This window comes from Cnephaeus nilssonii, assembly GCF_951640355.1.
Source record: "Cnephaeus nilssonii genome assembly, chromosome: 23".
Classification (NCBI taxonomy): domain Eukaryota; kingdom Metazoa; phylum Chordata; class Mammalia; order Chiroptera; family Vespertilionidae; genus Cnephaeus; species Cnephaeus nilssonii.
Window position 1 is genome coordinate 13,320,674 of NC_137094.1, and position 21,132 is coordinate 13,341,805.

Below are 21,132 nucleotides of genomic sequence, written 5' to 3' on the forward strand. Positions count from 1 at the left end.
AATACGACCCAGAAGCAGGTGCGGCAGTGCCCCGTAGGTGTGACAGCGCGCACAGACTCACGGACAGTGACAGGGGCTGTGTGCTTCCTAACCTCCCAGGTGTCGCTGCCGCTTCCTGCTCCCCCACCTCGCCCTGTACCCCTTCTAACTCCAGCGGGGCTCTACACCGGGACGCGCCCCGTACCTGCGCGTCCCGCAGGATGTCCTCGCTGCTCTGGTTCTTCCTCAGGGACCCGAAGGCGGGGGGCGCAGCCGCCTGGTCGACCGTGTCAAACATCGAGAAGGGACGCACTTTCTTCTCCTTCTCCCTCGGCGGAACCTCTCCATCATCAGCTAAGAAACAGAAAAGAAAAAAAATCGCACTGATACTCCAACTGTTTGTAACAGAATTTCTTCCTCACGTGTCAGTTTCCCTCCTCCATCTCTCTGGAACCTGCACTCACGAAATGCTTCCCTAATTTTAAATTTAGTTGATTAAGAAATAACCCAAACACGACAATGCTGGCATTGCCTTCCTTCCCTGGCTAAGTAAGGGTGATCTGCAATAACCCCGCCCCTGGCTTTAACACTAGACACAAACCACCTGAAAAAGAACTCGGGGCACCGAGAAGCCCAGACAGAAAGCTGGGGGCAGCACTGAGCCTCACCTGGGTCTGGCGCACTCCCGGCGCCTTTCGGGGCGGAGGCAGAGGCCTGGCTCGGGAAGAGGTCTGCGTGGGGACTCCAGTCAGGGCCAAGGGAATGGACTTTAGAGCCTGGAATACAGAAAAGCAACCGCAAATAAGCTGGCGTTCTAAAGAGGTCCTTACTGATTCCTTTCGCTGCTAGGAAGTGGAATCTCTCAAAAACAGCTTTAAATTTCAGATTCAACCATCCCAGTAAACTTATTTAGGAAATATCAGGGTGCATATTTCCCATTTAAAAATTTCCCCCCTTCCTCAAACAACTTATTTTTTAAAATATATTTTATTGATTTTTTTTTACAGAGAGGAAGGGAGAGGGATAGAGAGTTAGAAACATCGATGAGAGAGAAACATCGATCAGCTGCCTCCTGCACACCCCCCACTGGGGATGTGCCCGCAACCAAGGTACATGCCCTTGACCGGAATCGAACCTGGGACCCTTCAGTCTGCAGGCTGACCCTCTATCCACTGAGCCAAACCGGCTAGGGCTCCTCAAACAATTTAAAATTAATCATGGCAAGTGGGAAGTCTGCCAACAAGGACACATTACGCTTCGCTGGGTAAGAAATGTCACCATCACACCCAGAAAACGATGTCTAAGTGAGCAGGCCCAGGGCTCCCTAACGACACCGTAAGTATGCACAGACTACAACAGGCAAAGAAATACAGAAATAAAAATAAGCCATGACTCGGACTAGTCTTGCCCAAATCAGTGTATTCGGGATTTTCCTCCACCAGGATGGAAGTTTCAAAGCTTTTCTTTGTCTTTACAGAAACAACACAAAAGCGCCCCTACAGTAAAACTCACGAGGTGCCACACTGCTTCACAGTGGCAATTACGGCAAAATCATAATGAAGCTAGCAAATGTAATCACATGAGAGTGGTTAGGGAAGAGAGACAATACTGGCTGTTATTTTTCTCTTCCTTTCCCACAGTTCTCCCTGCATCTTCCTCCTGTCACAGCCCTCCGGCTTGCACCTCCCGTGTGCCCGAGGACCACCTGGGATGCAGAGCTCACTAACCAGGCGCCTGCTCCTCACTGTCCCTGCCCACATGCTGACCTGATCCTAGCATTGTCAGCGGGCAGGTCCGCAAGCAAAGCACACCTGAGATAAACACGATTTACCAACGGGACTTAGCACCTCGCACTCTGCAAAGGCAACACCACTAACCACATACGTGGTGTTTTTACACAGTTAGTTCCCAGTTACTAACACGCGATCACAATTTCCTTAGTCACAAGGAGGAATTCAATAGTTTTCGGATTTGCAAAAACATTACATTCCCTTCCCTTCCTGACCAGAACTGTGTCACTCAGGCTAAGGAACGTATTGTCCCAGCAAAGAATACAGGGGATTCTTAGACTGTGAACACGAGCAGGGACAGGAAGACGTTGTTGTAAAACTCAAACTGGGAAACGCAGCAGTGAGGACGGGAGACGAAGCTGTGGGAGGACGTGCCGGTGACGGGCTTTACCTTTAGCTTGTGCGGCGGCCCCGGATCGCATGTGGGGCAGGGTGTGGACTTTCATGGGCCCCTCTGCAGGCTGCATGGCCAAGGGCCCATCGGGCAGCGCCGGCTTCACCAGCAGCTCCGGCCTGGACGGCATCCGGGGCATGGTGGACGACTGGATGTAGGGCCCGACGGCCGCCACGCGACTCGGCGCCGACACGCCTTGCGGAGGCAGGTTCCCATCGGGTGAAACCTTCGGAGGAAGCACAGCCCCTTCAGGCTCACTAGGCAGACCGGGTCCCGCTCAGAAAAGGCTGGGAAATGCTCATCGTGTCCAGCCAGCGGCTCTAGCCACAGAGTCCCCCAGAAACTCCCCAACAAAAGCACCGCTCAGGGAGCTCTCCCCACCCTTCATTACAAGTATCAGCGAGAAAACCGGAGCCAGCAGGTCGGAACGTCGACAGGCACAAGGAGATGGGTCACGTCCGAGCAGCTCTGAGCACCGCCTCTCTGCGGAGGCACAGCCAGCACTGACCACGAAGCAGCTGCCGAGAGCTGACCGCAGGGGCTGGCCTCGCCCCCCCCCCCCACCCCCCGCCCACAGCCCAGCAGCCCACTCACGGGGAGGCTCTCCCTCTGCTGCAGCGCCGCCTTCTTCTTCCACAGCCGGTCCCGCAGCTCGTTCACACGCCTGTCCATCGCCGCCACCTCCGAATTGCGCTTATTCAAACACTCCCTCTGTTGTTGCAGCTTGGCATTCTGCTCCTGGTTCAGTTTGTTTCTTAACTGAATAAAACAGGGGACAACAAAAAAAGGTAGCCAAGGAGGAGGGAGAGAAAGTTCTTACACCGAGTCCCTTGGGTCACTATTACATAATTTCTAAAAGTGTAAGGTCTCCTGCCCACTCCCCCCCCTCCCCCTCCCCACGTTTCTCATCTCAAGGCTTCTAGTCCAGTGGAGACCACTGGCTGGGGCTCTGAGGACTGCCTCCGATTTCCAGTGCGAGGGACTAGTTTATTCTGGATTCGCTGGGGCTCGGGTCTTCCTCCCCTCCATCTCCTTAAAGGGAAAGACTGGAAATCCAGCCCTTCCTGCCCCGTAGAAGGACAATCCGTGTGGCCGGGGAGGAGGCGCTATTGTGCGGCACAGCAGCCCGGTACCTGCAGCTCCTTGTACAGCCGATCGAGCTCGGCCACGGCCGACTGGCTGTCATGGTGGCCGTCGATCCTGCCGTTCTTGAGCATCTCCAGCTGCCTCGTCAGCTCCTCGACTTTGGACATGGCCAGGACGAGCTCCCTCTGCTTCTGCTGGAACAGGCTGTTCATCTGCTCAATCTCCTCCACTGGAAGGAGGAGGAGAAAAGGCAACCATCGTTGAAAAGAGCAACAAGAATGGGCCACTTCCCAGGCGACCGGCTTCCCAGTGAACTTTCCAACAAAAAGCGGAGGAATTTTCCAGACAAGTCCTAGAGCCAACCCAGTGGTGTTTTGTTGTTGTTGTTTTGAATACATTTCCATTGATTTCAGAGAGGAAGGAAGAGGGAGAGACAGAAACATCAACGAGGAGAGGGAAGCATTGATCGGCTACCTCCTGTATGCCCCCCACTGGGGATGGAGCCTGCAACCCGGGCAATGAATGTGCCCTGACCAAGAGGCAAACTGTGGCCTCCCGGTTCATAGGTCAATGCTCAAACAGGCCCACAGCCAGACACATCATCATTAAAATGCCAAAAATGAAAGGAAAAGAGAGAATCTTTTAAAGGCAGCAAGAGAAAAGCAATTTGTTACCTACAAAGGAGTTCCCATAAGGCTGTCAGCTAATCACTCATCAGAAATTCTACAGGCCAGAAGGGAATGGCATGAAGTATTCAAGGTAATGAAAAGTAAGATCTGAAACCAAGATTACTATATCCAGCAAGGCTATCATTCAAAATAGGTGGTGAAATAAAGAGCTTCCCAAACAAACAAAAAAGGGTAAAGGGAGAGTATCACCACCAAACCAGCACTGCAGGAAATGCTGAAGGGACAGCTGTAATGAGAAGAAACAGAGAGAAGCATAGGTATAAAAAATTAAAATGGTAATAAAAATACCTACCAATAATAACCTTAAATGTAAATGGATTAAATGCCCCAATAAGAAGACACAGGGTAGCTGAATGGATACAAAAACATGAACCAATTATATGCTATCTACAAGAGACTCACCTCAGAACAAAAGACTCACACAGGATGAGAGTGAACGGATGGGAAAAAAATTCTCCATGCAAATGGAAAAGAAAAAAAAAGCTGGGGTAGCAACACTCATACCTGACAAAACAGACTTCAAAATGAAAATGAAAGCCGTCACAAGAGACAATAAAGGTCACTGCATAGTACTAAAGGCACTGATCCAGCAGGAGGATATGACCCTGATAAACATATATGCACCCAATACAGGAGCACCTAATTATATAAAAAAACTTCTAGAGGACTTTTTAAGGGAGAGGTCGACAGCAATACAGTCACAGTAGGGACTTGAACAACCCACTGACTTCACTGGACAGGTCTTCCAGACAAAAAATTAACAAGGAAACGGTGACACTAAAGGATACACTGGATCAGATGGATTTAATTGACATTTATAGAACAGTTCATCCCAAAGCTGCAGAATACTAGTATACAATCTTCTCAAGTGCCCAAGGATCATTCTCAGAGATAGACCACATGTTAGGACACAAAACAAGTCTCTACGGGTTCAGGAAGACTGAAATTATATCAAGCATCTTCTTCTAAATCCTAGAAGAAACTATAGGCAGCAAAATCTCAAACATCTCTCATAGCAGTATGTTTATGGATACATCTCCTAGGGCAAAGGAAAGTAATGAGAAAATAAACAAATGGGACTACATCAAAATAAAAAGCTTCTGCACAGCAAAAGAAACCATCAACAAATCAACAAATAATAAGTGCTGGCGAGGATGTGGAGAAAAGGGAAACCTAGTACACTGTTGGTGGGAATGCAGCCATTATGGAAAACATTATGGAGTTTCCTCAAAAAATTAAATATGGCCGAAACCGGTTTGGCTCAGTGGATAGAGCGTCGGCCTGCGGACTCAAGGGTCCCGGGTTCGATTCCGGTCAAGGGCATGTACCTTGGTTGCGGGCACATCCCCAGTAGGGGGTGTGCAGGAGGCAGCTGATCGATGTTTCTCTCTCATCGATGTTTCTAACTCTCTATCCCTCTCTCTTCCTCTCTGTAAAAAATCAATAAAATATATTTTAAAAAAATTAAATATGAACTGCCATTTTACCCACAGGTCCCACTTCTAGGAATATATTCTAAGAAACCTGAAACACCAATCAGAAAGAATGTATGCACCCCTATGTTCATAGCAGCGCAATTTACAATAGCTAAGATCTGGAAACAGCCCAAGTGCCCATCAGTAAATGAGTGGATAAAAAAGCTATGGTACATTTATACCAAGGAATACTAGGGAGCTGTAAAAAAAAGAAGGATCTCTTACCCTCTGAGACAGCATGGAGGAAACTGGAGAGTATTATGTTAAGCGAAATAAGCCAGTCAGAGAAAGACAAGTATCCTATGATCTCACTCATATGTGGAATCTAATGAATAAAATTAACTGATGAACAAAATAGATCCAGAGACATAGAAGCATAGAATAGACTGTGGAATCTCAGAGGGAAGAAGGAGGTAGGTAAGTGGTGGGAAGAGATCAACCAAAGACCTTGTATGCATATGTGTACTATTATAACCCATGGACACAGACAATAGGGTAGTGAAGGCCTGGGGCTGGGACGGGGCGGGCTAGAAAGGGTCAATGTGGGGGGGAAAGGGAGACATATGTAATACTTTCAACAATAAAGATTTAATTTTTTAAAATCACTAAAATGTTAATGTAAATGGTCACATAACTGATGGAGCTATTATATAACTAAAAATCCTTGCCTCCATCTGATTTGCAGTCAAAAAATATTTAGAGGGGAAAAAACTACCACGTTTTCCAAAGGTAATTTTAAAATTTGGTAATTTTTCCAAAGGTAACTACGTTTTCCAAAGGTAATTTTAAACATTCAACAACTCAATTCAATCCAGAGGAGCCAGTGACATCAAAATTACAGTGAATTTTACTTTCAAAACATTCTTTTACAGTTATCTACATACAGAGTCTCATCTTATTCCTCTCTACTACAAGTTTATATCGACTTCCTACACCAGTGGTCGGCAAACTGCGGCTTGCGAGCCACCTGCGGCTCTTTGGCCCCTTGAGTGTGGCTCTTCCACAAAATACCACGGCCTGGGCAAGTCTATTTTGAAGAAGTGGCGTTAGAAGAAGTTTAAGTTTAAAAAACTTGGCTCTCCAAAGAAATGTCAATCGTTGTACTGTGGATGTTTGGCTCTGTGGACTAATGAGTTTGCCGACCACGGACCTACACCGATGTGTTCAACGTGCAGCCTTTGGAACGGAGACAAGCTGGCGGGACCACTCACCGAGCTTCCCATTGCTCAGTCTCTTCTGCTCCACGTGGCCTCTGAGCGCCCTCACTTTCTTCAGCTTCGCTTCCTGGTTCTCGGCGATCTCCCGCAGCCTCCGGAGCTTCTCCTGCTCGGCGGCCTGCTGCTGCTGCCGCTGGTCCTGCTGCTTCAGGAACTTCAGGCGCTGTTCCTACGGGGAAAGCCACCAGCAGGCTGCATCCCTGTGAGCAGGGGTCCCACCAGCCCCCAACGATCTAACCAGAACCCCGAGACGCCGGGGCTGAGGCGCACCAGCGCACTGCTCTGCCCTGGGCACGCCATCAGACCCGCGGGGCCCAACCCCAGAGTCCCTCAGGGCTAGGATCCAAAAAGCAGGATTCCTACTCCAAGTGGTTCTTGGGCAGCAAGCAAGCAGTGACCCTTGAACCCGTGTTCATGCACCACAGCTACGATGTCAGAGGGAGCTCAGGAAGGGAGGCCGTCTCAGGAAGCTGCTAAGTGATAAGCTGTGGTGTCAAATTTGGGTCAGACCTGAGCTCGTCACTCTTTAGCTGTGAGACCACGGCAACTCACATAAGCTCACCGCGTACGCAAGTCTTTCTTCACCCATAAGGTGACCAGTAACTCCCTCCCAGGACCCGTGAGGATGAAAGGAAATGTGAATGTAACCCTCTTTGTGCCTTACATCCTTCATATACGGTGCACTCAAGCAATACGCTCAGAGAGGGGCCAACACGCTACCTACCACCTTCAGGAAACTGCACTCTGCGGCTGTACCTCTTATTTCCGTGATATTCCATATTTTAAGTAAACAATTTATAATGAAGGATAAACTTCACAAAATGCCTAAAACATATAAATCACACAGAAATCATTGCAAAATAAGACTAGAGGTTTCTCCGGTTAACCTTTTTCTTTGACTTTATGTCTTTACTACTCGAGCAATGATACCCTCACAGCATCACCTAGGAGCTTGTAAAACACAAAATTTCAGACCCAACCCAGACCTCTGAATCAGAGCCTGTCATTTTCGCAAGAGGCCTGGGTGAGCCACGTGCGTATTAAAGTGTGAGGAGCAATGAGACGCATGATTCTGAGAAAGCCGGGGGCCACATGGAGAGGAAGCCCAGGGAGAATCCCCCGGAGGCGTGGGTGTGTCGAGAACTGCCTTCCAGAATCCTGGCCGTCACATAACTTGCTGCCAAGTCGCCACTGCCGACCCCACTCCGGGGAACTTAGTCACTGAAGGACGGGCCAGCTGCAGATGCTGAGTGTAGGCCGGGGACTGGCAATCCACAGCCCGCAGGCCAAGCCCTCCCTGCGTTGCTTCCTGAGCAGTTTCCCTGGGACACAGCCACCCCCGCTGTCCTGCTTTCTTGCTACAACTGCAGAGCTGCGACAGCGCGACCTGCGAAGACTACGGTGTTTCCTCGAGAGCCCTTTCCAGAGCCTGCGGCCATGTGCTCCAGCCTGGAGGCCGGTTCTGACAGTCACAGAGAAGCGTCTGACGGCTCCCTCGTTCAAGGCCAGGCCTGGGATTAGCTTGTGGGTGGAGAATGTCCCCAAAGTAAAGGCAAGCAGCCTGTTGTGGGGACGGGAGGGGACAGTGTTAGTTAGCATCAGTAGATGTGACATTCCTCTTTGAAGCCACGCCTCAAGGCAAACAGCCCACAGCTCCTGCTAGCCACGTTCCAGGTTCCTACCACCTGCCTCTCACTGACAGCGACACAGCTCCGTCATTTCATCAGAATCCGGGGCAGGAAGGTCCTGAGCCATGGGATGATTTAGGATTTCCCCCAAATGCTGGAGTGAAGAGGAGAAAGCACCACCCAGCAGGAGACTTGGGGTTCAGAGTGCACGGTCCTATCTGTGAGGTAGCTGGCGCAATAATGAGGGTACACTGGGAACAGCCCGGCGCACACACGGGCATGCAGCCTGTCAGGCCTCTTCACACAGAAGTTACCTTCGTCGCCAGCATCTGCTGCTGCGCCTCTATCTGCTGCTGCTGGCGCGATGCCATTTCCTGGAGCTCAGCGAGGGTCAGGTCCATCCGAGGACTGTTCACCTACAGGAGAACGCAACAAGCCCTGCCCGTGAGTGAGCACAGAGACGCGCCGCGGAGGTCTGGCTGTGCTGTTTATAAGCCTCACTGAACCACTTGGGGCACCATTATGCAGCCATTGTCCTTCCATAATATTAAAGAGACCATTGACTTTTTACATCATCACCACCGCTCCCCCCCCCCGTTGATTTATTACTAAGTTAAGGTATAAAACATACTCACATACAGACCAACGCTTTTATTTTAAATAAAATATTTTATTTTAAAACTATTTAAACTTAGTTTCAATAGTCAGTAACATGAGTGGAACAATTTAGAAAAACCCGGTTCTGTAGTTAATTTGTATCAGGAAGTAGTGTTTGACCATGTTAAACGTGATGGTGGGGCATTGGCGGCAAAGCTAAAATAGAGTCATCAGGACCACCATCAAAAAATATGGCACTGGCATTAAAAAATTTCAAGATACACTGGATCATCAGGGACAAAAGGCAAGGTGTCTACTCCCAAAACATGTACTCAACATGGTCCTAGAAGTTCTAGCCAGTTCAATAGAACAAGAAAGAGAAATAAACTGCATCCAGATTGGGGAGGAAGGAGTTAAACTGTCATTAACTTATAGACAACATCCTATCTAATAAAGGCATAATATGCAAATTGACCGTACCTCCGCTACAAAGATGGCGGCCCACATAGCACCAGGGTGGGACGCTAGCGTCCCATTCACAGGCCGCAGAGGGAGGAAGAGCTGCAGACAGAACGCTGGGCTGCTGGGCCGGGGGCATGCTCAGAGCCGCCGCCTGCGCAGCTTGGAACACGCCCCCAGCCCAGCAGACAGAAGCCCAGCTGACAGAAAGCAGGCAGTGGGCCGGGGGTGAGCTCTGAGCTGCCGCCGTGCAACATTGGACACGCCAAAGAGACAGACGCTGGGCCAGGGGCTGCTCAGAGCCAGGGCTGCTCAGAGCCGCCATTGCGCAGCTTGGGACACGCCCCCGGCCCAGCAGAAAGAAGCCCAGCTGACAGAAAGTGGGCGGTGGGCCAGGGGTGAGCTCTGAGCCGCTGCAGTGTGACTTGGGACACGCCAAACGGACAGACGCTGGGCCGGGGGCTGCTCAGAGCCGGCGCTGCTCGACTTGGGACACACCCCTGGCACAGCAGACAGAAGCCCAGCTGACAGAACTGGGCCGCTGGGCCGGGGGCTGCTCAGAGCCAGTGCTGCGCAGCTTGGGACATGCCCCTGACCCAGCAGATGGAAGCCCAGCTGACAGAACTGGGCCGTTGGGCCAGGGGGGCTGCTCAGAGCCAGGGCTGCTTGGTGGCCCACATAGCACCAGGGTGGGATGCTAGCGTCGTCACCATGGTGACAACGCTAGAGTCCCACTCACAGGCCGCAGAGGGAGGAAGAGCTGCAGACAGAACGCTGGGCTGCTGGGCTGGGGGCATGCTCAGAGCCGCCACCTGCGCAGCTTAGGACACGCCCCCGGCCCAGCAGAAAGAAGCCCAGCTGACAGAAAGCGGGCGGTGGGCCGGGGGTGAGCTCTGAGCCGCTGCAGCGTGACTTGGGACACGCCAAGCGGACAGACGCTGGGTCGGGGGCTGCTCAGAACCGGGGCTGCTCAGAGCTGGGACTGCTCAGAGCTGGGGCTGCTCAGAGCCACCGCTGTGCTGCTTGGGACACGCCCCCGACCCAGCAGATAGAAGCCCACCTGACAGAAAGCGGGCGGTGGGCTGGGGGTGCTCTGAGCCGCCGCAGCACAACCTGGGACACGCCAAGCGGACAGACACTGGGCCGGGGAGCAATGCTGCGCAGCTTGGGACACGCCTCCCGCCCAGCAGACAGAAGTGCAGCTGACAGAAAGAGGGGCCGCTGGGCTGGGGGCATGCCCCTGTCAGCCCCCCGCAGTGCGGCTTGGGGCACGCCCCCAGCCCTGCGGACACAATGAAGGGGGTCCTCTGTGCATGAACTGCAGAAGAAACACCTTTTCTGAAGGCTCATTGGCTAAGCTCCCTGTAAGCTGCCTCTCACAGTGTTCTTGATAACTTGAATAATAAGAACCTAAGAAAGTGTTCTAAGGTTTTTCCACCACACTCCTGGAGGAAAAACGAAGGTCCGCTGCTGGAGGGCTAAGAAATGTCATATCCTGCCCTAGCCGTTTTGACTCAGTGGATAGAGCCTCGGCCTGCCCACCGCAGGGTCTGGGTTCGATTCTGATCAAGGGCATGTACCTAGGTTGCAGGCTCCTTCCTAGCCAGGGCCCAGGTCAGGGCTCATGCAGAGGCAACCAATCGAAGTGTCCCTCTCACATTGATGTTTCTCTCTGTCTTTCCCTCTCTCTTCCAAGCTCTGTAAAAATCAATGGAAACATATCCTCAGGTGAGGATAAAAAAGAAAGAAAGAAAAGAAAAAAGAAAGAAAGAAAGAAAGAAAGAAAAATGTCATATCCTATGAAAGACACATCTTGAAAGTGCCTAAAGAAAGCTGTCATTTTTTCATGGTGAAGGGACTGGAGTCCGTGTTGGTGAAAACACCTTGGCGGCTGTGACAGTGGCAGCAGGAGTGGGGTGATGGGGCTGGTGCCTTCCCCTAATCAGCCCAGTCACCTCCCGCAGGGGAAGGCCAGACTGCGGCTTAGGCCCGCTCCCCATCAGTAGGACATCTCCTGAGGGCTCCCAGTCTGTCAGAGGGGGCAGGCTTGGCTGAAGGACCCCCCACCCCACCCCCCAAGTGCACGAATTTCGTGCACTGGGCCTCTAGTAATTATCTATAAAGAAAATCATATGGAATCTGTAAGAAAACTATTAGAACAACTAGAGGCCCGGTGCACGAAATTCGTGCACGGCAGGGGGGGGTAGCGGGGGGTGTTGTCCCTCAGCCCAGCCTGCAGTCTCTCCAATCTGGGACCCCTCAAGGGACCTTCATTTTTTCCTTCAAGAGTGTGCTGGAAAAACCCTAGATTACCTTCTTGGATTCTTATAACCCAAATTACCAAGAACACTGCAATTGGTGGCCTACAGGGAGCTTAGCCAATGAGTTGTCAGAAAAGGTATTTACTCTCAAAATGGTTTGGCTCAGTGGATAGACCATGGGCCTGCAGACTGAAGGGTCCCAGGTTTGATTCCTGTTAAGGGCATGTACCTTGGTTGGAGGCATATCCCCAGTGGGGAGTGTGCTGGAGGCAGCTAATGGATGTTTCTCTCTCATTGATATTTCTGACTGTCTATCCCTCTCACCTCTTCTCTGTAAAAAAAAAAAAAAAAATCAATAAAAAATTTTTTTAAAAAGGTGTATCCTCTGCAGCTCATGCAGCCCCTGGGTTGTGTCCACTGGGCTAGGGGCATGTCCCTGCCACCCGGTGGTGGCTGCCGGGGTCTCCGCACACCCCAGAGGCCAGCGGCAGCCCCCGGTCCTGGGCGCCTGGCTGGGGGCGTGGCCCCAAACCGCTTGCAAAGGCTCCTGCACAAAGCGACGGTTTGGGGCCACGCCCCCAGCCAGGCGCTTAGGCTCGGGGCTTGCAGGGACCCCGGGCAGCACACAGCAGTGGCCGCCAGGGTCTCGGCACACCCCAGAGGCCAGCGGCAGCCCCCGGTTCTGGACGCCTGGCTGGGGGCGTGGCCCCAAACCGCCGCTTTGTGCAGGAGCCTTTGCAAGCGGCTTGGGGAGGCCAGCAGCCAGCCTGACCATGGGCCCCAGGCTCGGGGCTTGCAGGGACCCCGGGCAGCACACAGCAGTGGCTGCCAGGGTCTCAGCACACCCCAGAGGCCAGCGGCAGCCCCCGGTCCTGGGCGCCTGGCTGGGGGCGTGGCCCCAAACCGCCGCTCAGTGTGTGTGTGTGTGTGTGTGTGTGTGTGTGTGTGTATAAATATATATATATATATATATTAGAGGCCCAGTGCATGAATTCGTGCATGGGTGGGGTCCGGCCAGCCTGGCCAGGGGGAGGAAACATGGGTGGTTGGCCGGCCTGCCTGCTGGTCGAACTCCTGGTCGAGGGGACAATTTGCATATTAGCATTTTATTATATAGGATATACAGAGTGGCCAGATGATTATGCGTTCAGAGATCATCATCACCTGGCCACTCAGTGTAGTGTCAAGAAGCACCCAAATACTGTTAATGCTTAAGGCCCTGCCATCCTTGCCCTCCCTGTGCCAGCCGTTCACAGCCCGACCTGAGAAAAGACAGAACAGGAGCAAATGCTACTTCAGATGTCCTGGATCCTCACATGAGGTCGCTGTAGGTGGGAGAAAGGCCCGTTAGCCAATCCCCACAGCATTAGAAATTCTGGACTCCGAAAAGAAGACGTGTAAGGGTACCCCAAAGATACCTGCTGACATTCATACGCAAGAGCAAAAGCACTGATAATTTTCCATTTTTCTAGAAGCATGACAGCAACAAATAAAATCACCCCCAAACAAATACTTCCTCACATATGTGCTCAACAGTTATTTTGTTCTGAATTGGTATATTCAGCGTCTAACTTCTTTCAACCGTCAGCATGGAGAGATCATGAAAATTAATTGTTTCTGTGAGATAAATATAAAACCACCTTTTTAAAAAGGGCCAGACTTAGTAACCCACTGAATAACCAAGTGAGGACGAGGGAGCTTAAAGGTTAAAAAGGCAGCAGCACTGGGGTACGTGCTCAGCGGGAGTAACGATCACTCACCCCGTTCTCCTTCCTCCGATGGTCCGCCGGAACCTTCACACCATTTCTTTTCAAAGTGGGGTCCTGAGGCCGTGGTCCACTCCCTAAGCACACAATTCAAAACCAAGCGTTAGATCAGAGGTGCAGAGCCTCCAAGTCCATTTCTTAGTTCTGTGATTACTGCCCTTTGACATTTTAAGTGGAAAGGAAACTTCAAACAAAATCTTTTCTAATAGCAACGGCATTAAGGCCTCGAACTCGGCCTGTTTTGGGAAACCTATCTCGGAACAGTGAATAGTGAACTTTATTAAACGCCCCTTGCTAACTATTCCCTAGGAAAGCTGCATGATTCAGAGACCAGAAGAGGGGGGAAATGTAACAAAAAATATGTTCTTCTCATTATGGGAAAATCACACCATTTGCTTGGAGTAGCTCCTCCTAGTTCTCCATTTAGCTCGTCAGGAGTGAAATCAGAAACAGTTTCATTGAAAGAATTAAGTGAGAATTAAATCAATCCATCCTGTGCTCACTGAGAATGTTTTGTAACTTACATGGGAAGGAAGCAATTGAAAATACAAGTAGTGTTTTGAATATCTGGCTTATCGAGAACATTTTGTGGTAAATCTGAAGTACTATGAAGTACTTCCCCATTTATTTAAGTAAAAATCTTCCATTTTCTTAGTTTGGGAAAGTACTAACTGGAAAACACTGTATTCTGTTTTGGCTAAAACAAATGTTTTAAGCCAAAATATATGGGTCTCTCAGCATCACTTAATGCATCGTAAGGGAAAATAGTCTTAATTCAAACGGATACATCGTAAGAAACAAATATCAACAAAGAGAATTTTTTAAATAAGTGAAATTAAGCTAATATTTATCCTTCCAGCAATTAGAAAGATTATTAAATGTCTACTAAATCTGCCTAAAGCTTACCACAAACTCCCATGCCAGTAATATGATATCGTCAGAGCCAGGGGTCACACCATCCCTAGCCCTACTGTGTTAGCTTTATTTATTTATTTACTTATTTATAATATATTTCTATTGATTACATAGAGGAAGAGGGAGCGATAGAAACATCAATGATGAGAGAGAACCATTGATTGGCTGCCTCCTGCACGCCCTCCACCGAGGATCGAGCCTGCAACTCGGGCATGTGCCCTTGACTGGAATGGAACATGGGACCCTTCAGTCTGCAGGCCAACTCTCTATCCACTGAGCCAAGTGGGCTAGAACTGTGTTAGCTTTATTTTTAAAACACTGTTCAATTCTCGGAGAAAATAGCCACAGGAATCGGTCACACTACTTCTGCAAGAAAAATAAATCTACCGTTTAGGAATAACTGCTGTCTTTGCTGCCTCAAAGGCAGCCCCCTCCAGCCTCTGCCCCCCGCCCCCTGCCTCCCCCGCCAGTGCAGTTCCATAGATAGAGTGCGAGGCGAGAGCTTTAAACATAGTTCCACATCCATTCTGGGTCCCAGGCCCGAGTAAAACTGGAAAAAGACCACGGTGACAGCCTCCTAACCTGTAATCTAGCCGCCCCCACTGAGCAGGTCCAGGCCCGGCTAAAGGACACTGACCAGCAGCCCTGTCCTACCCCAAGGCAGACACCATGTGGCACTGGAGTGTGGTGACAACGTGAACCAGCTCCTCCACCTTCCGATCCGCTTCTCGCGTTACAGACACACCGACACCGCACGTTACGCTATCGAGAGGCCGTTCAATAATTCAGCCAGGGCTGCACGGCTGGCCATTTGAACTGGCAGGCGAGTGGGTAAAGGCCAACCATTTATTAGCAGAGGATGCGTGCAGCAACGTAAACAAAGAACGAATAAAAGTGAGATGCAGGTGCCAGTTTAAAACTACGAAAGAAGAACGCTTAGGGAAAAAACACGTGCTCATTTAAATTAGAGCCACGGGCACCGGTCACACCGCACGGCACGCCAGCCAGCCCGGCAGAGGTGACGCGAGTCCCACTGCTGGCTCTGCGCTGGGTGTGTGGCCTCTGACAAGTCACTGAACCCCAGAGTATCACCTTCTCATCTGCGGAGTGGAAGAGGCCAGACAAGTCCATTTTGAGCTCCTCCACAGTCTGAACTTGGTAATTTCTCATTGCTGGGGACCATATGGATTTCTGAATTACCAGTAAAGTGATAAAACTGAGACTGCGTAACATCCAACGACGAACATGTTACCTACAGTCTTACTCCCAAGAATTATATACGGAAGTCACAAACCCTCAGCTTCCCATTGTGAAAACTCCAACAGTCTCAGAAATACCTCGTGATCCGCCTCCACCGGCGCCTTCCCACGGAGCACAGAGCTTCCCACGGAGCACAGAGCTTCCCACGGACCTGCCTGGAAGCTGCTTATCGTCCCACATCCTCCGAGACCTGCCCAGATGGCGGTGACGTGTGCAGCCTGCAGTTTCTCCACGGCTATGACTGCCTCCTGCCCTCTCCTCCCGTCATCTACAAACCCCGGTTCACAGCCCTCATCACGGGAGGTGAGCACCTGACTGCCGTGTTCTCTCCACGCCGGTCCTGCCTGCACCTGCATGAGGGTCCCAGCCACAAGGCAGGCTCTCGGCGCTGGGCTTCCTCACCCCGCCCCCCCCCCCACACACACACACACTCCAGGCTCCTTTCATGAACAACCTGGAACCACATCCTCTAGAAGGGCTCCACCCCGGAATCTTACCTCCCAACCTTCTGCTGTGACCACAGTTCCTCTCACTCACCCCTGCACGGACCTGAGACTTGTCACCTCTAACCCCTGGTCGCCCTTCCCCATCCAGCTTAGATGTCGTCTTGCCAGTACCCTCTTCGTCCCTGTCCCGCTGACCTTCCACTGAATGGGTCTGGCATCACCCCAGCCCTGGGTCAGTTCAACCACCTCTTCCCTTACAGCCTCGGGCCGGAAAGCGTCACGGTGGTCTCGTGGCCTCCGTGGGGCCGGCAACCTGCTCCCCTGGGCTCTCTCCTGTTCTCTGGCTCCGGCTCCGGCTCCGACTCGGACCACGTCCATCCTCACCTTCAGAGGCCGGCCCTCTACGCCTGAGAGAACGTGCTCTGAAGACAATTCCCCGACTTGCCCACAGGCGCACGCATTTCCTCTTCCTGTCCTGTCACCATGGAAGAGGCTCCCTCCTCCGCCCACGAGACTCTCTGCCAGGGCTGAGGGGCGCCCCCTCAAGCATCCCCTCTTTCATGTACCGCAACCTCCTCCCCTCCCACATTAAACACTATCATAAAGCTTCTCCCATCTGCGCCCTGGCTGGTGTGGCTCAGCTGAATGGACGCCGTCCCGTGCCCCGAAAGGCTGCCAATTCCATTCCCGTGAGGGCGCATGCCCAGGTTGCAGGCTAGATCCCCAGCAGGGCGCGTGCAGGAGGCAGCCAATCGATGTTTCACTCTCGCATCCATGTTTCTCTCTCTCCCTCTTCCTCTCCCTTCCTCTCTCTCTAAAAATCAATACAAAAACCTTAAAAAACAAAAACTTCTCTTCTTCAAACAAAACAGAACAAGCAAGACCATCCCCTTGTCTCCTCCCCGACAGTCAGATCTGTTCCCACTTACCCCTCGCTCACCCCTCAAATTACCCGGTTCCACTGCAATGCATTAAAACACAGTTCAAATCCTGCTGCTGGCCACAGGGTGCCACCTACCCAAGTCCCTGCCAGGGGGGCGCTCATGTCGCAGGAAGAAACGCACTTCATTCCTCTGACTTCCAAACCTTTGCAGGACGTCGAACATCCGCTCGTTATCTGCAACGGGGCGTTCTAGAAGAAAGACAAACAGTCGTGTTATCTATCCTTCGTGCACATTGCATATTGGGACTGTAGGAAACACATGGCGGCTTAGGTCATTTGTTTCCATTAAAGGGCCCTTAGGAAATGCAGTATCAGAGAATTCCCACACACACTCATGTCGAGCCCGGGGAGAGACCTGGAAGGAGCCGGGCCGAGCTCACTCCGTGGGCCCCTCACTAGCCACCAGCCTGCCACGTAGCCAGCCCCCGGGTTTCAAAGGTTCCCGCCATCTCCTACATGGGATGGTCTGAGGTCCCTTCTCACTCTAATGGTTCTAGGAGTCTCTAAATACATAAACCAAAAATTTTACAAACAACTTTCTAAATAGCCTAGTCTTACTCTCTACTAGACTTTTTAAATTATCATTTTTAAAAAATGTTAAAAAGTTAGATGTATCCACTGCCAAGTAACAGGCTACTGACTGCACTGAAATACATCCACTTGGCCCCTCAGTGAACTGCCACTTGTCCGAACTTTTCTAGAGACAAAAAGAAGGGCTCAGCTAAACACCCTAATAGATGGGAACTTCGGGAGAAATCAGGTACCTTGCACTCCCCTCAAAAAACCTCCCAACCCTGACTCATGTGTCATCTATGCACCAAAGGGCTGCGGGTTCGAGTCCCAGTCGGGGCACATGCCCAGCTTGCGGGTTCCATGCCCAGTCAGGATGTACGTGGAGGCAACCGATCGGTATTTCTCGACTGCCATTATCACTTTTAACAGAAGGTGGTGGAAACAGCCTAAGAACACTCAATGCACTTGTCAGTCACCAGAGGCAACATCTACGTGAACAGCGCAGGCAGAGACTGCAGCGGCCAAGCATTCGGCAGCCCATTTCGCGAGCCAACCCTGAGCTTCACGGGCCTGGCTGCAACCAAGGTCTGTTCTGGTTCTATTCCCAGTGACAGAGCGTCCTGAGCCGACACAGACGTCCCTCTTCTGCCAACCACAGAAATCCTAACTAAAATCCCCTGGAAGGGACCACCATAGATGAGTAGAAACCCATCGAAAGAAACTGAGTAGCCCTCCACCTTCTTACACACACACACACACACACACACACACACACACACTAGTTCAAAGGAAATAAAATCCCCCGATTCCAGAAGCAAAGAGAGAACTCAAAGGTAGTGAAGCAACTCCCATCCCTGCTGGGCTGGACCATCTTAAAGGCCATGACCTTCCCGGAGGTCTGGGAGCCGAGGCCCTGCCGGCCTGTGAGGACGAGAGCAGGCCCGGGCTGCACGCTGGATGCACGTCACAGGTTCTCAAGGCCCCTGCGCCCGCCCCCTCCCCCATCTCCTGGTCTTGGCCCGCGGCCTCCGTGATGTGAACGTGCCACTCTGCGCACGGATGCGTCCCTAGCACCCTCTCCTCCTGCCGATGGAGCAAGTCCACCCGTTGCTGTGGTTACCACGCCGTGTTCTAAGCATCTGCTGAACCTGCTTCTACGCGACGGCAGGGAACTTATCTGTGTCCCTCCCCATCGGTCCCCAGGCCTGTAACAGGAATCTCAGAAATGCTCTCTACACAAACAACTGACAGGCGGCAAGGAAACGGAGATGGCAAATCAAAGCTCCTCGCTGTAAAAAGGTTGTCAGTGAACGAAAATAAGAAACTTGAGAAGCTCACAAAATCAAAGTAATATATTTACTACTTATTAAATAGGACACTTGGGACAATTTATAGCAAAAAGGGGGGGGGTGTTTAAAACATCATAGCTATTACTGAGAGCTAATACTAAGTGCATCGAGGGCTATGCTAAGCCCCCCTCCCCCCACGTATTATCTCCTGGAATCCTCACTCAATCCTATGAGATAGGTTCAATTATTATCCCAATTCTGTGGATAAAACACTGGAGAATTACAGAGGTTAAGGACCTGGCCTTCAATCATAAAGCTGGTAAATGACAGAGCCAGAATTTCAATACCCAAGACTTCGTTCTTAATCACACTGTACAAACAACCGTCAAATTAATTATGAGTCATTGCAACCAATCAAAATCCCAACAGAATGTTTCCCGGAGCCTTTCCAGGTAATTCTAAAATATATCTGAAAAAGGGAATACACAAGCATTGCTCAGATATTTTTTTAAAAAGCAGAATGAAATAAGCCCTTGCCTTACAGATACCCAACAAATTAGAAAACTATAGTAACCTGGCTCCGTCCCGCCCTGGCCAGAGCGGCTCGGCTGGTTGGGGGTCGCCCCCTGCACCGAAATGTTGCCGGTTCAATTCCCAGTCAGGGCACATGCCCGGGTTGAGGGCTCAACTGCTGGTAGGGGGCATGCAGGAGGCAGATAATCCATGTTTCACTCTCACATCAATGTTTCTCTCTCTCCATCTTCCTTCCTCTCTCTTGAAAAATCAATTTTAAAAAATCTTTTTAAGCCCTGATTAGTTTGGCTCAGTGGATAGAGTGTCAGCCTGCGGACTGAAGGGTCCCAGGTTCGATTCTGGTCAAGGGCATGTACCTTGGTTGCGGGCACATCCCCAGTAAGAGGTGTGCAGGAGGCAGCTGATTGATGTTTCTTTCTCATTGATGTTTCTGACTCTCTATCCCTCTCCCTTCCTCTCTGTAAAAAAATCAATGAAATATATATATATTTTTAAATCTTTTTAAGACAAACAAAAACCTGGTTCTGTCCTAAATAAGAAGAAAAAATGAAAGGAACGGGCTAAAGCTTACAGAAACACCCCTTCATAGGAGACACAACCTAGGACAGGAAGTGATGTCGTGACAGAAAGGAAAAAACTGTCCATAAGGCACTTAAGAAGATTCACTATCCATGTGGGGGAAAGGTTAAGTCCCTAATTCACACTAGTCACAAAAATTAATGAGGCGAGGGAGAGGTGAGGGAGAGGGAGGAAGGAAAAGAACGTAAAACTTCCGGCATGAAATACCAGAAGAAGATGCTTACGGCCTTGGAATCAGGAAAGAATTTTCCCACAAAGAGGATAACGTGGCCCGAGGTCTACAATAGCATGTTCTTCCGTTCGTGTTTGTGTTTGATGCCGACAAGTCAAGAGGGAAAAGGCAAAGCCAAGGGAAACCGAGCGAAGGCTTCGGAGAAACCAGTTTTTAAAAATGAAACCCAAACGGCTAATGAATGAATTTTCAGAAGGGCAGTATCAGCTCAGCAAAGATGAACGTATTATTCTATCAACTGGTGGTGAGGATGCTTTTAGGAAAAGCTGGCAGGACCGTGAGCTTCTGTAGCCTTTGTTGAGGGAAACCTGGCAATGCGTTAAATTTTAAAAGCGTGACCCCTCAACCAGGCACCCCACCTGTTACCTACTCCACAGAAACGCTTGCACGGGACCCAGAGGCTCCTACGAGGGTTTTACTGCAGCATTTACAAAAACAAGAGCAGGATTCATGTAAATGTTTATGAATAAAGAAATGGCTAAGTCAACCGTAGCTTATGCATACTGTGAAAGATGATGTGATTATTAGAAATAATGATGTAAATGGACACATCTTACAGTACCTCCAAGCTCTGTTGGCAGGTAAAAGTACAGGGCAGGGTATTGATACACATGGTACTATTCACTTAAAGCAGAAACAGAGGAAGGCATAACCCACAAAACTATTTCTATAGCTACGTACAGATGCAGAGAAGTCTGAAAAGCGATCGGCTAAAGTCACAGCAATTACACCAAGTGATCAGGGGATGGACTTGGGGGAGACACTTCCATTCTATGGATATTATTTCCCCTCTTACAAAAAAAAACACATATTCAGATGCTCTCCACCTTTTTTAACTTAAAAAGTTAGAAGGAAAAAAATCCTAACCATCGTCACATAATATGGGTTCAGGACCTCAAGTGAGCAGAGAGAGGAGAGGAAAGGGAGGCGGCGGAATCCAGAGCTCCAGGAAGAGCCTTGGCAAAGGGAACATTCTCCTCTCCCCCATGCACGTCAGAAGGAGGGCAGGCACACCTTCAGACAGAACCTGAGGCGCCTGCAGAAGCAGGAAATGCAGGGACTCGGGTAGGTGGTTCCAAT

At 50.5% G+C, this 21,132-nt stretch overlaps 1 protein-coding gene across 2 annotated transcripts in view; it reads right to left on the bottom strand.

The window, feature by feature from the left end:
* Nucleotides 1-21,132, bottom strand: part of TP53BP2 (tumor protein p53 binding protein 2) — a 107,932-nt gene that overhangs the window by 11,920 nt on the left and 74,880 nt on the right. For both annotated transcript variants that reach the window (XM_079763696.1, XM_079763695.1), the window contains exons 3-11: nucleotides 16,981-17,094; nucleotides 13,336-13,418; nucleotides 8,573-8,674; nucleotides 6,625-6,799; nucleotides 3,297-3,478; nucleotides 2,758-2,922; nucleotides 2,161-2,389; nucleotides 648-755; nucleotides 185-333 (exon numbers count right to left, since the gene is read on the bottom strand). In XM_079763696.1, coding sequence (XP_079619822.1) covers nucleotides 185-333; nucleotides 648-755; nucleotides 2,161-2,389; nucleotides 2,758-2,922; nucleotides 3,297-3,478; nucleotides 6,625-6,799; nucleotides 8,573-8,674; nucleotides 13,336-13,418; nucleotides 16,981-17,094 — 1,307 coding nt within the window. The remainder of the gene's footprint in view (nucleotides 1-184; nucleotides 334-647; nucleotides 756-2,160; nucleotides 2,390-2,757; nucleotides 2,923-3,296; nucleotides 3,479-6,624; nucleotides 6,800-8,572; nucleotides 8,675-13,335; nucleotides 13,419-16,980; nucleotides 17,095-21,132) is intronic.